This window comes from Syngnathus floridae, chromosome 6, assembly GCF_059516105.1.
Source record: "Syngnathus floridae isolate MCC-2025c chromosome 6, RoL_Sflo_1.0, whole genome shotgun sequence".
Classification (NCBI taxonomy): Eukaryota; Metazoa; Chordata; class Actinopteri; order Syngnathiformes; family Syngnathidae; genus Syngnathus; species Syngnathus floridae.
Genome location: NC_142418.1, coordinates 5,456,486 through 5,473,420, shown reverse-complemented (window position 1 = coordinate 5,473,420; position 16,935 = coordinate 5,456,486). Strand labels below are relative to the sequence as shown.

Genomic DNA, 16,935 nt, shown 5'->3' with positions numbered 1-16,935 from the left:
AACAAAATCTACAACCACACCATCAGGACCCACCACCACAACTGAAGGTCCAACACCTACAACCACACCTGCAGGACCCAGCACAACTACTCAAGGTCCAACTACCACAACTAAAGCTTCAACCACACCTTCAGGACCCAGTACATCTACAGAAGGACCAACTACTACAACTAAATCTACAACGACATCCGCAGGACCCAGCACCACAACTGAAGGCCCAACTACCACAACTAAATCTACAACCACCCCTGCAGGACCCAGCACAACAACTGAAGGCCCAACTACAACAACGAAATCTACAACGACACCCGCAAGACCTAGCACAACAACTGAAGGACCAACTACAACAAAAAAATCTACAACCATACCATCTGGATCCACCACCACAACTGAAGGTCCAACAACTACAACCACACCTGAAGGACCCAGCACAACTCCTCAAGGTCCAACTACCACAACTAAATCTACAACCACACCTGCCGGACCCAGCACAACTACTGAAGACCAAACTACATCAACAAAATCTACGACACCCTCAGGACCCAGCACCACAAGTGAAGGACCAATTACAACGACAAAATCTACAACCATACCATCAGGATCCACCACCACAACTAAAGGTCCAACAACTACAACCACACCTGCAGTACCTAGCACAACTACTGAAAGTCCAACTACCACAACTAAATCTACAACCACACGTGCAGGACCCAGCACAACAACTGAAGGCCCAACTACAACAACAAAATCTACAACGACACCCTCAGGACCCAGTACCACAACTGAAAGACCAACTACAACAACACAATCCACATCCATACCATTAGGACCCACCACCACAACTGAAGGTCCAACAACTACAACACCTAGCACAACTACTGAAGGTCCAACTACCACAACTAAATCTACAACCACACCTGCCGGACCCAGCACAACAACTGAAGGCCCAACTACAACAACAAAATCTACAACGACACCCGCAGGACCTAGCACCACAACTGAAGGATCAACTACGATGACAAAATCTACAACCATACCATCAGGATCCACCACCACAACTGAAGGTCCAACAACTACAAACACACCTGCAAGACCTAGCACAGCTACTGAAGGTCCAACTACCACAACTAAATCTACAACCACACCTGCCGGACCCAGCACATCAAGTGAAGGCCCAACTACATCAACAAAATCGACAACGACACCCGCAGGACCTAGCACCACAACTGAAGGACCAACTACGACAACAAAATCTACAACCATACCATCAGGATCCACCACCACAACTGAAGGTCCAACGACTACAACCATACCTGCAGGACCTAGCACAACTACTGAAGGTCCAACTACTACAACTAAATCTACAACCACACCTCCCGGACCGAGCACAACAACTGAAGGCCCAACTACAACAACAAAATCTACAACAACACCCGCAGGACTTAGCACCACAGCTGAAGGACCAACTACGACGACAAAATCTACAACCATTCCATCAGAATCCACCACAACTGAGCGTCCAACAACTACAACCACACCTGCAGGACCCAGCACAACTACTCAAGGTCCAGCTACCACAACTGGATCTACAACCACACCTGCAGGACCCAGCACAACAAGTGAAGGCCCAACTACAACAACAAAATCTACAACGACACCCTCAGGACCCAGTACCACAACTGAAGGACCAACTACAACAACAAAATCCACAACCATACCATCAAGACCCACCACCACAGCTGAAGGTCCGACAACTACAACCACACCTGCAGGACCCAGCACAACTACTCAAAGACCAACCACCACAACAAAATCTACAACCACACCTGCCGTACCCAGCACAACTACTGAAGGCCAAACTACATCAACAAAATCTACGACACCCTCAGGACCCAGCACCACAAGTGAAGGACCAATTACGACGACAAAATCTACAACCATACCATCAGGATCCACCACCACAACTAAAGGTCCAACAACTACAACCACACCTGCAGTACCTAGCACAACTACTGAAAGTCCAACTACCACAACTAAATCTACAACCACACCTGCCGGACCCAGCACAACAACTGAAGGTCCAACTACAACAACGAAATCTACAACAGCCTCAGGAACCAGCACCACAACTGAAGGTCCAACCACAACAACAAAATCTACATCCACACCATCAGGACCCACCACCACAACTGAAGGTCCTACTACAACAAAACCTGCAGGACCCAGCACAACTACTGAAGCTCCAACTAGCACGACTAAAGCTACAACCACTCCATCAGAACCCAGTCCCACAACTGAAAGTCCAACTACAACAAAAAAATCTACAACTGCACCATCAGGACCAACCACCACAACTGAAAGTCAGACAATTACAACAACACACGCAGGACCCAGTACAACTACTGAAGGTCCAACTACCACATCTAAATCTACAACACCTGCTGGACCCAGCACAACAACTGAAGGCCCAACGACAACAACAAAATCCACGACGACGCCTGCAGGACCCACAACTAAAGGTCCAACTACGACAACAAAATCTACAACCACACCATCAGGACCCACCACCACAAATGAAGGTCCAACAACTGCAACCACACCAACAGGACCCAGCACAACTGAAGCTCTATCTACAACAACAAAATCTACAACGATACCCGCAGGACCCAGCACCACAACTGAAGGTCAAACTACGACAACAAAATCTACAACCATACCATCAGGACCCACCACCACAACTGAAGGTCCAACTACCACAACCACACCTGCAGGACCCATCACAACAACTGAAGCTGTAACTAAAACAACAAAATCTACAACGACACCCTCAGGACCCAGCACCGCAACTGAAGGACCAACTACAACAACAAAATCTACAACGACACCCGCAGGACCTAGCACCACAAGTGAAGGACCAATTACGACGACAAAATCTACAACCGTACCATCAGGATCCACCACCACAACTGAAGGTCCAACAACTACAACCACACCTGCAGTACCTAGCACAACTACTGAAAGTCCAAATACCACAACTAAATCTACAACCACACTCGCCGGACCCAGCACAACAACTGAAGGTCCAACTACAACAACAAAATCTACAACAACACCCTCAGGACCCAGCACCACAACTGAAGGTCCAACCACAACAACAAAATCTACATCCACACCATCAGGACCCACCACCACAACTGAAGGTCCTACTACAACAACACCTGCAGGACCCAGCACAACTACTGAAGCTCCAACTAGCATGACTAAAGCTACAACCACTCCATCGGAACCCAGTACCACAACTGAAAGTCGAACTACAACAACAAAATCTACAACTACACAATCAGGACCCACCACCACAACTGAAAGTCCAACAATTACAACAACACACGCAGGACCTAGTACAACTACTGAAGGTCCAACTACCACAACTAAATCTACAACAACACCTGCTGGACCCAGCACAACAACTGAAGGCCCAACGACAACAACAAAATCCACGACGACGCCTGCAGGACCCACAACTGAAGGCCCAACTACGACAACAAAATCTACAACCACACCATCAGGACCCACCACCACAACTGAAGGTCCAACAACTGCAACCACACCAGCAGGACCCAGCACAACTATGCAAGGACAAATTACCACAACTAAATCTACAACCACACCTGCAGGACCCAGCACCACAACTCAAGGCCCAACTACAACAACAAAATCTACAACGACACCCGCAGGACCTAGCACCACAATTGAAGGACCAACTACAACAACAAAATCTACAACCATACATTCAGGATCCACCACCACAACTGAAGGTCCAACAACTACAACCACACCTGCAGGACCAAGCACAACTACTCAAGGTCCAACTACCACAACTAAATCTACAACCACACCTGCAGGACCCATCACAACAACTGAAGCTCTATCTACAACAACAAAATCTACAACGATACCTGCAGGACCCAGCACCACAACTGAAGGTCCAACTACGAAAACAAAATCTACAACCATACCATCAGGACCCACCACCACAACTGAAGGTCCAACTACCACAACCACACCTGCAAGACCCATCACAACAACTGAAGCTGTAACTAAAACAACAAAATCTACAACGACACCCTCAGGACCCAGCACCACAACTGAAGGACCAACGACAACAACAAAATCTACAACGACACCCGCAGGACCTAGCACCACAAGTGAAGGACCAACTACGACGACAAAATCCACAACCATACCATCAGAATCCACCACCACAACTGAAAGTCCAAGTATAACCACACCTGCAGGACCCAGCACAACTACTCAAGGTCCAACTACCACAACTAAATCTACAACCATACCTGCAGGACCCAGCACAACAACTGAAGGCCCTACTACAACAAATTCAGCAATGACATCCTCAGCACCCACTACCACAACTGAAGGACCAACTACAAAAACAAAATCTACAACCATACCATCAGGACTCACCACCACAACTGAAGGTCTGACAACTACAACCACACCTGCAGGACCCAGCACAACTACTCAAGGTCCAACTACAACAACTAGATCTACAAATACACCTGCAGGATCCAGCACCACAACTGAACGCCCAACTACAACAACAAAATCTACAACGACACCTGCAGGACCTAGCACCACAAGTGAAGGACCATCTACGACGACAAAATCTACAACCATAACATCAGGATCCACCACCACAACTAAAGGTCCAACAACTGCAACCACACCTGCAGGACCCAGCACAACTACTCAAGGTCCAACTACCATAACTAAATCTACAACCACAACTGCAGGACCCAGCACCACAACTGAAGGTCCAACTACAACAACAAAATCTACAATGACACCCTCAGGACCCAGCACTACAACTGAAAGACCAACTACGACGACAAAATCTACAACCATACCATCAGGATCCACCACCACAACTGAAGGTTCAAAACATACAACCACATCTGCAATAACTAGCACAACTACTGAAGGTCCAACGACCACAACTAAATCTAAAACCACACCTGCCGGACCCAGCACAACAACTGAAGGCCCAACTACAACAACAAAATCTACAACGACACCCGCAGGACACAGCACCACAACTGAAGGACCAACTACAACAACAAAATCCACAACCACACTGTCAGGACCCACCACCACAACTGAAGGTCCAAAAACTACAACCACACCTGCAGCACCCAGCACAACTACTGAAGGTCCAACTACCACAACTAAAGGTACACCCACTCCATCAGGACCCACCACAACTACAGAAGGACCAACTACTACAACTAAATCTACAACGACACCAGCAGGAGCCAGCACCACAAGTGAAGGACCAACTACGACGACAAAATCTACAACCATACCATCAGGATCAACAACAAATGAAGGACCTATAACTGAAAGCACACAGACCACAAGCCCAGCAACCGCCCCTGTTGCGACTGGTCACACCTCAACAACTGAAGGACCCAATACGACAATTAAATCTACAACCACACCATTAGGTTCCACCACCACAACTGAAAGTCCGACAAGTACAACTACACTAGCAGGACCCAGTACAACGACCGAAGTACCAACTACCTCAACAAAATCTACAACAACACCCGCAAGACCCAGCACCACAACTGGTCCAACTACGACAACAAAATCTCCAACCACACCATTAGGACCCACCACCACAACTGAAGGTCCAACAACTACAACCACACCTGCAGGACCCAGCACAACTACTCAAGGATCAACTACCACAACTAAAGCTACAACCACACCTTCAGGACCCAGCACAACTACAGAAGGACCAACTACTACAACTAAATCTACAACGACATCCGCAGGACCCAGCACCACAAATGAAGGACCAACTACGACTACAAAATTTACAACCACACCATCAGGACCCATCACCACAACTGAAGGTCCGGCAACTACAACCACACTTGCAAGACCCAGCACAACTACTCAAGGTTCAACAACCACAACTAAATCTACCACCACACCTGCAGGACCCAGCACAACAACTGAAGGCCCAACTACTACAAAATCTACAACGACACCCTCAGGACCCAGCACCACAACTGAAGGACCAACGACAACAACAAAATCTACAACCATACCATCAGGATCCCCCACCACAACTGAAGGTCCGAAAACTACAACAACACCTGCAGGAACCAGCACAACTACTCAAGGACCAACTACCACAACTAAATCTACAACCACACCTGCCGGACCCAGTACCACAACTGAAGGCCCAACTACAACAACAAAATCTACGATGACGCCCGCAGGACACAGCACCACAACTGAAGGTCCAACTACGACAACAAAATCTACAACCACACCATCAGGACCCACCACCACAACTGAAGGTCCAAAAACTACAACCACACCTGCAGGACCCAGCACAACTACTGAAGGTCCAACTACCACGACGAAAGCTACAACCACTCCATCAGGACCCAGCACAAGTACAGAAGGATCAACTACTACAACTAAATCTACAACGACACCCGCAGGACCCAGCACCACAAGTGAAGGACCAACTACAACAACAAAATCTACAACCATAACATCAGGATCCACCACCACAACTGAAGGTCCAACAACTACAACCACACCTGCAGGACCAAGCACAACTACTCAAGGTCCAACTACCACAACTAAATCTACAACCACACCTGCAGGACCCATCACAACAACTGAAGCTCTATCTACAACAACAAAATCTACAACGATACCTGCAGGACCCAGCACCACAACTGAAGGTCCAACTACGAAAACAAAATCTACAACCATACCATCAGGACCCACCACCACAACTGAAGGTCCAACTACCACAACCACACCTGCAGGACCCATCACAACAACTGAAGCTGTAACTAAAACAACAAAATCTACAACGACACCCTCAGGACCCAGCACCACAACTGAAGGACCAACGACAACAACAAAATCTACAACGACACCCGCAGGACCTAGCACCACAAGTGAAGGACCAACTACGACGACAAAATCCACAACCATACCATCAGAATCCACCACCACAACTGAAAGTCCAAGTATAACCACACCTGCAGGACCCAGCACAACTACTCAAGGTCCAACTACCACAACTAAATCTACAACCATACCTGCAGGACCCAGCACAACAACTGAAGGCCCTACTACAACAAATTCGGCAACGACATCCTCAGCACCCACTACCACAACTGAAGGACCAACTACAAAAACAAAATCTACAACCATACCATCAGGACTCACCACCACAACTGAAGGTCTGACAACTACAACCACACCTGCAGGACCCAGCACAACTACTCAAGGTCCAACTACAACAACTAGATCTACAAATACACCTGCAGGATCCAGCACCACAACTGAAGGCCCAACTACAACAACAAAATCTACAACGACACCTGCAGGACCTAGCACCACAAGTGAAGGACCATCTACAACGACAAAATCTACAACCATACCATCAGGATCCACCACCACAACTAAAGGTCCAACAACTGCAACCACACCTGCAGGACCCAGCACAACTACTCAAGGTCCAACTACCATAACTAAATCTACAACCACAACTGCAGGACCCAGCACCACAACTGAAGGTCCAACTACAACAACAAAATCTACAATGACCTCAGGACCCAGCACTACAACTGAAAGACCAACTACGACGACAAAATCTACAACCATACCATCAGGCTCCACCACCATAACTGAAGGTTCAAAACATACAACCACATCTGCAAAAACTAGCACAACTACTGAAGGTCCAACGACCACAACTAAATCTAAAACCACACCTACCGGACCCAGCACAACAACTGAAGGCCCAACTACAACAACAAAATCTACAACAACACCCGCAGGACACAGCACCACAACTGAAGGACCAACTACAACAACAAAATCCACAACCACACCATCAGGACCCACCACCACAACTGAAGGTCCAAAAACTACAACCACACCTGCAGGACCCAGCACAACTACTGAAGGTCCAACTACCACGACGAAAGCTACAACCACTCCATCAGGACCCAGCACAAGTACAGAAGGATCAACTACTACAACTAAATCTACAACGACACCCGCAGGACCCAGCACCACAAGTGAAGGACCAACTACAACGACAAAATCTACAACCATAACATCAGGATCCACCACCACAACTGAAGGTCCAACTACAACCACACCTGCAGGGCCCAGCTCAACTACTCAAGGTCCTACCACCACAACTAAATCTACAAAAACACCTGCAGGACCCAGCACAACAACTGAAGGCCCAACTACAACAACAAAATCTACAACGACACCCTCAGGACCCAGCACCACAACTGAAGGACCGACTACAATAACAAAATCCACAACCATACCATCAGGTCCCACCACCACAACTGAAGTTTTGACAACTACAACCACACCTGCAGGACCCAGCACAACAACTGAAGTCCAAAGTACCACAACAAAATCTACAATGACACCCGCAGGACCTAGCACCACAACTGAAGGTCCAACTACCACAACTAAATCTACAACCACACCTGCAGGACCCAGCACATCTACTGAAGGTCCAGCTACCACAACTAAATCTACGACCACACCTGCCGGACCGAGCTCAACAACTGAAGGCCAAAGCACAACAACAAAATCTACAACGACACCCGCAGGACCAAGCACCACAACTGAAGGACCAAGTACGACGAAAAAATCTACAACCATACCATCAGGATCCACCACAACTGAAGGTCCAACATTTACAACCACACCAGCAGGACCCAGCACATCTACTGAAGGACCAACTACGACAACAAAATCTACAACCAAACCATCAGGACCCAGCACCACAACTGAAGGTCCAACAACTACAACCACACCTGCAGGACCCAGCACCACTACTGAAGGTCCAACTACCACAACTAAATCTACAACAACACCTGCAGGAGCCAGCACAACAACTGAAGGCCCAATTACATCAACAAAATCTACAACGACACCCACAGGACCCAGCACCACAACTGAAGGTCCAACTACAACAACAAAATCTACAACCACACCTGCAGGACCCAGCACATCTACTGAAGGTCCAGCTACCACAACTAAATCTACGACCACACCTGCCGAACCGAGCTCAACAACTGAAGGCCAAAGTACAACAACAAAATCTACAACAACACCCGCAGGACCAAGCACCACAACTGAAGGACCAAGTATGACGACAAAATCTACAACCATACCATCAGGATCCACCACAACTGAAGGTCCAACATTTACAACCACACCTGCAGGACCCAGCACATCTACTGAAGGACCAACTACAACAACAAAATCTACAACCAAACCATCTGGACCCAGCACCACAACTGAAGGTCCAACAACTACAACCACACCTGCAGGACCCAGCACAACTACTGAAGGTCCAACTACCACAACTAAATCTACAACAACACCTGCAGGACCCAGCACCACAACTCAAAGTCCATCTACAACAACAAAATCGACAACCACACCATCAGGACCCACCACCACAACTGAAGGTCTATCAACTACAACTACACCTGCAGGACCCAGCACAACTACTCAAGAACCAACTACCACAACTAAATCTACAATCACACCTGCAGGACCAAGCACCACAACTGAAGGCCCAACTACAACAACAAAATCTACAACGACGCCAGCAGGACCCAGCACCACAACTGAAGGCCAAACTACAACAAAATTTACAACCACATCATCAGGAGCCACCACCACAACGGAAGGTCCAAAAGCTACAACCACACCTGCAGGACCCAGCACAACTACTGAAGGTCCAACTACCACAACTAAATCTACAACCACACCTGCAGGACCCAGCACAACAACTGGAGGCCCAACTACAACAACAAAATCTACAACCACACTATCAGTACCCTCCACCACAACTGAAGGGCCAACAACTACACTTGCAGGACCCAGCACCACAACTGAAGGCCAAACTACAACAAAATTTACAACCACATCATCAGGACCCACCACCACAACGGAAGGTCCAAAAGCTACAACCACACCTGCAGGACCCAGCACAACTACTGAAGGTCCAACTACCACAACTAAATCTACAACCACACCTGCAGGACCCAGCACAACAACTGAAGGACCAACTACGACAACAAAATCTACAACCACAACTGCAGGACCCACAATTGAAGGTCCAACGACAACCATGGGACCAAGCACAACACATGAAGGACCAACCACTATGTCAATATCTACAACCACATCCACAGGACCCAGCACAACAACTGAAGGGCTAACAACTATAGTAATATCTACCACTCTACTCAAACCTACAACTACAAATGAAGGCACAACTACGCCATGCTTCTGCGTAATAAATGGCAAGCACTACAACCCAGGTAAAGAAATCCATTCGTCCAAACATTCGACAGATTATTACTTTATAGTTTGTGTTGTTTGTTCAACTTTTTTACCATATGTGCAGGTGACACGATTTTTGACAGGGAACATATTGGATCGGGAATTTGTCTCACAATGATTTGTTCCAATATTTGTGAGATTCAAAACAAGACTGAACCTTGCTGGACTACACCCTTGCCAACACCTACCCCCAGCGTTCCTTGGTGCCCTGAATGGGATGTTCTCGTAAGAGCTTCCATTTATCCAGAATCTGTTACGCCTCTATTAAGATGTACAGTGCTGCCCTGACATACACATGACATGATTTATGAATTCTGTTATTGCTTTATATTGTGCCACTGAATGTAGTTTTGGCTCCCCTGACTCAATTATATATTTTTATAATTTTTTAGGTGTAGGCCAGAACAATTTAATAGTAAGCGTAGTCACTTAAATAATTAAACTTCTATCTGAGGGCACAACTGTACATATGTATATGTAATCTATTCTGTCTCGTTTTAAATTAATCCATTATACTAATTATACTGTCCATTATACTGTTTTTCTCAGCAAAATGAGACCTTCGTTTTGTGTAATTGCACAATGGCGAGATGCATCGAGAACAACACGATTGAAATCATTCCATACGAATGTCCGCCCTTAAAGAACATCACTTGTGCCAATGGAAAGGATCCTGTTCTTGTTTATGACGACAACTACTGCTGCCAACAATATGTTTGTGACTGTAAGCTCTTTTCCGCTGATTTCCGCTGATTTCCGACTAATTCTAACTCATTAAATTTGTTTCATTCCTGTTTTTATCATTTTTTGTTTTTCAGGTGAATGTAAAGGCTGGGGAGATCCCCATTACATCACATTTGATGGCCTCTACTATAACTATCAAGGAAACTGCACATATGTCCTAATGGAAGAGATTACGCCAAAATATAATTTAAAGATTTATGTTGATAATGTCTACTGTGATGCCATTCAACATGTTACCTGCCCACGGTCATTAATTATATCTTACAAAGCCGACGTTTTTGTACTCAAGAGCCAAAACCTTATTGGAGCGTCAGAACTAGAGGTAATATGTGATTTGTTTTTTCAATATGTATTATCTTGAAAATTAACAGTGTAATATTTTAAATTTGGAACCCTGGATTTTTTTGATTGTTGATTGTCAAGGCAACTCTTGATCTTTGCTGGTCTGTCTTAGATATATATTACTCTTACATCCAAATAATGTTCTTATGTTAGTGTTGTATTCAAAATTTTTTACACATACAAAATGTTTTCCACTGATACTTTAATAATCCCTTTTTTTTGGTCAAATTTTTGTCTTTTAGGCCTTCAAAGATGAAAAGCGTCTGAGACTTCCCTACATCCAACAAGACATTGTGGTCTTCAGTTCTGGCATTGAATTAGTTGTAAAGATCCTACCCTTAGAAGTGGTTATTACCTTTGGTATTAGTGACTTCACTATCAACCTGCCCTCTAAGAATTTTGACAGCAACACACAGGGCCAGTGCGGTAAGCTTTCCATTCCAGTTTCTGCATTCATACATCACCATTCCATGTACTTTGAGGTATTGTATTGCGTCTAGGCAACTGCAACAACAACCAGGCAGATGACTGCATGCTTCCCGGAGGCCAGATTATCCAGAGCTGCAGTTTGATGGCAGACTTTTGGCCCGCCAAAGACATCTACCAACCCAACTGCCAAATACCGTCTGTGATCCCGACTAACGAACCTCTGCCCCCACCCACACTGACTCCATGCAAGCCAGACTCGGAATGTGATCTAATCTTGAGCAGGTAGATCGAGGGCGGTGTGCAATTTGCCAACATGATTGTTTGAACTTGTGTTTTGCTTCCACAGCGTCTTTGAGGAGTGCCACCCCTTGGTCAAACCCGACGACTACTATCAAGGATGTGTTTTTGACAGCTGTCATGTTTCCAACCCAACGATAGAATGCACAAGTTTGCACATGTATGCCGACGCCTGTGCTCAAGCTGGAGTTTGTTTGCACTGGAGGAATCACACCACACACTGTGGTAAAAAACCCGTTTCCTTTCATTGTCATCAAAATCATAATGTTTGTTTTATTTGGCAAGAAATATAATCCAAGAAGGAAAATCTTTTCTGCACTCACAGAAAGTGACTGCCCTCTCAACAAAGTGTACAAACCATGCGGTACTGTTCAGCAGCCAACCTGTGAAGACAGGTACGGAATGTTACAATAATGACTCTGTGATCTGTTGCGTTTTTGCTTTTTGTGAAGGGTTTCAAATGTATTTGTCAATTGGACCTTCACAGTCCTTATAAACAAAGGCTGGACTACCAAACTGAAGGCTGCTTCTGTCCTGATGGAATGAAGCTCTTCAACAAAGACTCCGACATATGTGTCGAAGAGTGCGGTGAGCTTAACTACCTTACCTAACCTTCATCGCAAATCACGAAAAAGTCTAATGACGTTGCAAATATTCCAACAGGATGTATTGATGCTGGGGGTATTCCTCGTGTGGTGAGTCCGGTTCAGAAATCTTTGTGCCATCGATGCCCCAAAGGACAATTTCAGTAATTGTGGTTTATTCCGTTAGTTTAATGAAAGGTTTGAGTACAACTGCCAGAACTGCATCTGTGAGAAGACCACCAAGGCCGTGACATGCCAACCAAAGGTTTGCCCGCGACCGCCGGCCCTCAACTGCTCCGTTTCAGGATTCGCCCTTGTTAACCAGACCAACCCAGCAGACCCGTGCTGCTCCATTCTAGCTTGCCGTAAGATGCACTGTCACTTTCCATCTATTCATAGTCATGAAGATAAAGGTGGTCTCAGGTCATTTCGTCTCATTCACAGGATGTCAAAGCAACACTTGTCCACACATCGACCCGGAGTGTCCAATTGGATTCACTGTCAATATCGACGTGCCAGAGGGGAAGTGCTGTCCTGAATACACATGCGGTGAGCTTTTCACTTTTGGGCTTAATTTCTAGGACCACTAATCAGCCTAACCTCGTATGATGCGTCTTGCCATGTCTCTTATTCCGTTCCAGAGCCCAAAAAAGTTTGTGTCCACAAAAACGGTATATATCAGGTACATGATTTATTTAGTATATTTGAAACTTTCAGTAAATTCAAGCTGCAGCATCATACACTTATTATGAACACTTCCTATTTATTCTCTAGCTTGGTGAGTCAGTTCCTGTGGTTCCATGTCAGGACTGTGTCTGTACCGATCTGGTGGACCCCACAAATGGTTTATTACAAATAAAGTGTGAGGTTCAGCAATGCCAACAGCTCTGTGAACAGGTATGTAAAAATAAGTACAGTACAAACTGCGGTGGGGCCTGATTTGGGACTTGGCCTGTTGTTTGGCCATTTTTATGCTTTGAAAAAACAGCGATATGAATGCGAAATTTTATAGATTGGGTAATAAATGGCATCTGTGAGGCAGTATTATAACACATATTTGTCTACAATACGTAGATGTAGACAGGTAATATAGCAATATTCACAGTTATAAATTCTTTATCCTCTGCAAAGATCGGGTAGTATATAGAGATGCACCGATCCGGCTTTTTCAGTTTCGATACCGATGCCGTGGGTTTGCGTATCGGTCGATACCCGATACCAATCCGATATTATGGTTGACTTGACAAGCTACATACCTCTACATGTGGAAAAATAAAATATAGCATCGGGACAAGAGAATAAACAAGTGACTTGGTCAAATACAATAATCAAGCGATGTAAACATGTGTTCGCACACTTTCTCATACATTTCTGACAGTACGGTCTCAGAAAAATACGCGATGGCAAATTGTACCGTGGCTCCAGGTGCTCAAGTAAACGTCGGAAGCCCTCGTTTTCAACAGCACTCATCGGTTGTCCATCCAAAACCATGAATTCCAGCACTTTCTCAGTAATTCTCATAGCTTTTGCGCTATTGCCTGGGAATTTCTCCCGTCTTTGCAGGGCATCTGCTAACGTTAACTGCCGTGTAGGTCCGTCTCCCGCTCCCTTAGATCTGCTCAACTGCTGGAACTCCTGGTGCTCCGTTGCGTGGTGTTTCTGGAGATGCTTAATTAAATTGGTAGTACTATAACTGGCAGTACTACCACCACCCCTGGCAACATTAGCTTTGCAGACATTACAAACTGCCGTCGAGCTAGTTGGCGTGTTCAGTTTAAAGTACCTCCACACAGCTGACTCTTTCGTTCGCTCCATGTTTGCGTTTGTTTAGAAAACTCTCGTGGCATGCGGCACACGTGCTGCTAACGTATGACGTAGCCCGCGTCCCAATAGATTAAGGAAAGGATCGGCTCACAGATCGGCTGCATTTTCCGATACCCGATCCATCTATTTTGTTGATATCGGGGCCGATATCCGATCCAGATATCGGATCGGTGCATCTCTAGTAGTATATTACTGGCTCCTGAGAAGGTGTGACTGTTCTGTATGTCCGTATTGTACTGCTCCCAGGTGGCCAAGTCGCACACACAAGGCACAAAAATACAATTGAACTGAAACTGTTTAATTCTTTTTCAGGGTTTTAGATATGCAGAACCTCGAACAAATGAATGCTGCGGAAGGTGTGTTCAGACGCATTGCATCTTCAACGTCAGTGGAAATGAGCAGGTGCTCAGGGTAAGTGAGTGTTGCCATTTACACAACAGAATGAAAACTTTGTGTTCAGCTAAACAGGCCAAGATTTCACATTGAGTTAATTTAGACAGCATATATATGTTTTGGGGCTTTTTTGTTTGTTGGGGTGTCTCGTTGTAAGTGACAGTCAACCGATTATATTTCCAGCAAGGCGACATTTGGTCCCCACCAAACGATCAATGTGAGCATTACACATGCGTGAGGAGCGGCGAAACTTTAACTGCCATCGGCACACGAATTGTGTGCCCGCTATTCGAGCTAAGCAACTGTCAACCTGTAAGTTTCACCAATCTATTGAGAAATAATTCACAATTTAAAAAAAAAGCCTCATTTTGCGTTCATATTTCTTCCCTTAGGACACCATTCAAACTGCAGCAAATGGATGTTGTCAAATTTGTGAGTACCCATCATATTCTTACTCTTTGACCCTAGTGGTGAATTTGGTACAAGGCAGCTAATTGTGCTTCTCTGTCTAAAAGGTATGGAGCAGGAAAAGGCTTGCAAGCCAGTGCCAAATAAAGTGCACATCACGCACAAGAACTGCCAATCTACTGAGGAGTTAGACATTCCATATTGTGAAGGATCTTGCAACACTTACACAAAGTACGCTCATTGCACACAACACACAAGAATTGATCATATTTATTGATCTGACTTTTTGTTTGCGCCTTCAGATACTCACCGGAGACAGCCACGCTGCAACCGACCTGCTCTTGTTGTAAGGGGTACCGATCTAGCAATCGCACGGTCGACTTGCTGTGTCTCAACGGAGACGTCGTTCCTTACACCTACATCCACGTGGACGAGTGTAGATGTGCCCTCAGCGACTGCTCCAAAACTGCGGCAGCTCCAGCTCGAAGACGGCGAAGTTTTACTCTCTTGTAATAGCAACATGTTGGCACAGCTCCTGACATTGAACATTAAATAAAAAGTTATGCATCTCATCATCGTCTTAGTGTGTTTTTGTGTTTCACTTTTTTTTTTAATTGCCTTTGATTAACACAAATACATTTCTTTTGTTCTAGTAGGTTTGTTTGAGCTGAAGCGTTTTGTGCTCAGACCTTCAGGCTTCTGCTAAAAAGCAAATAAAATAAACAAAGTTTACTACAACATGTGAACTTTATTTGTTGTTAATCAGAGGCATTTATAATTGTGGCAGGTGATTGGTTAATTCTGAACACAGCCCTTGTTAAGAGGGTGTGCACACTTGTGCAACCCCACAAAATATTTTTTGTTCACATTCATGGTAGTTGTGAAATGATTTATCTTGGTCTCATTTTTGATAGCACAAAATCTTGACATTTAACATGGGTGTGTAGACTTTTTATACCCATTGTAACTAAGACTGTCAAGCAGATCCTCCAAGGACAAACACTATAGGGGTCCACACCTAAAATAAAAGATAGCAAAGATCCACTCGTGCTTGTCTTAGTGTGGCAGTGGGCACGGTTTGTTGTCAGAGCTTTGCCAAATTGCTGGAGACGGTTTTGACGAGAGGCTTGATTGTTCTCCAGCTTGTGAATGCGTATTGACACAATGATGTTTAACTTAAGCGGGACATTTTATTTTCCAAAAGTGAGCTATGACTCAGTGGGTTTATACAAACAGAAATATGTGAGTAGGATGGGGCAGGACTTAACAAAGAGGGCAGAAAGTTCTGTATTTTGGATAAATGAAAGTGAAACATTATGTGGCCTATTGTACATGATGTTTTTGTGTGTGATCCCAGATAAGATCCAAGGAAAGTCAAAACTGAAGCAAAAAGCCATCTCAAATCCCAAATGCTGGTATGTTACTGATTTTTTTAATTTCAGGATATGTGAGATATTTTCTGACATTTACG

At 45.3% G+C, this 16,935-nt stretch overlaps 1 protein-coding gene across 2 annotated transcripts; it reads left to right on the top strand.

The window, feature by feature from the left end:
- The first annotated feature begins 14,164 nt into the window (after positions 1-14,164).
- LOC148396051 (intestinal mucin-like protein) lies at positions 14,165-16,036 on the top strand. Of its 2 annotated transcripts, none has more exons than XM_088378898.1 (6): positions 14,165-14,349; positions 14,976-15,074; positions 15,240-15,368; positions 15,449-15,488; positions 15,572-15,695; positions 15,767-16,036. In XM_088378898.1, the coding sequence occupies exons 1-6, from the start codon at positions 14,329-14,331 to the stop codon at positions 15,975-15,977; spliced, it is 624 nt and encodes a 207-aa protein (XP_088235024.1). In that variant the 5' UTR covers positions 14,165-14,328; the 3' UTR covers positions 15,978-16,036. The 2 variants fall into 2 exon arrangements, with proteins under 2 accessions (XP_088235024.1, XP_088235023.1); XM_088378897.1 differs by lacking the exon at positions 14,165-14,349 and adding an exon at positions 14,410-14,909.
- The last annotated feature ends 899 nt before the right edge of the window (positions 16,037-16,935 follow it).

Bases quoted from the DNA above. Each gene is read 5' to 3' on its own strand.
- LOC148396051 (XM_088378897.1), top strand. From the start codon at position 14,886: ATGTCCGTATTGTACTGCTCCCAG. The intron at 15,075-15,239 runs GTAAGTGAGTGT...TTATATTTCCAG, and splicing joins GAAATGAGCAGGTGCTCAGG to CAAGGCGACATTTGGTCCCC. The intron at 15,369-15,448 runs GTAAGTTTCACC...TTCTTCCCTTAG, and splicing joins AGCTAAGCAACTGTCAACCT to GACACCATTCAAACTGCAGC.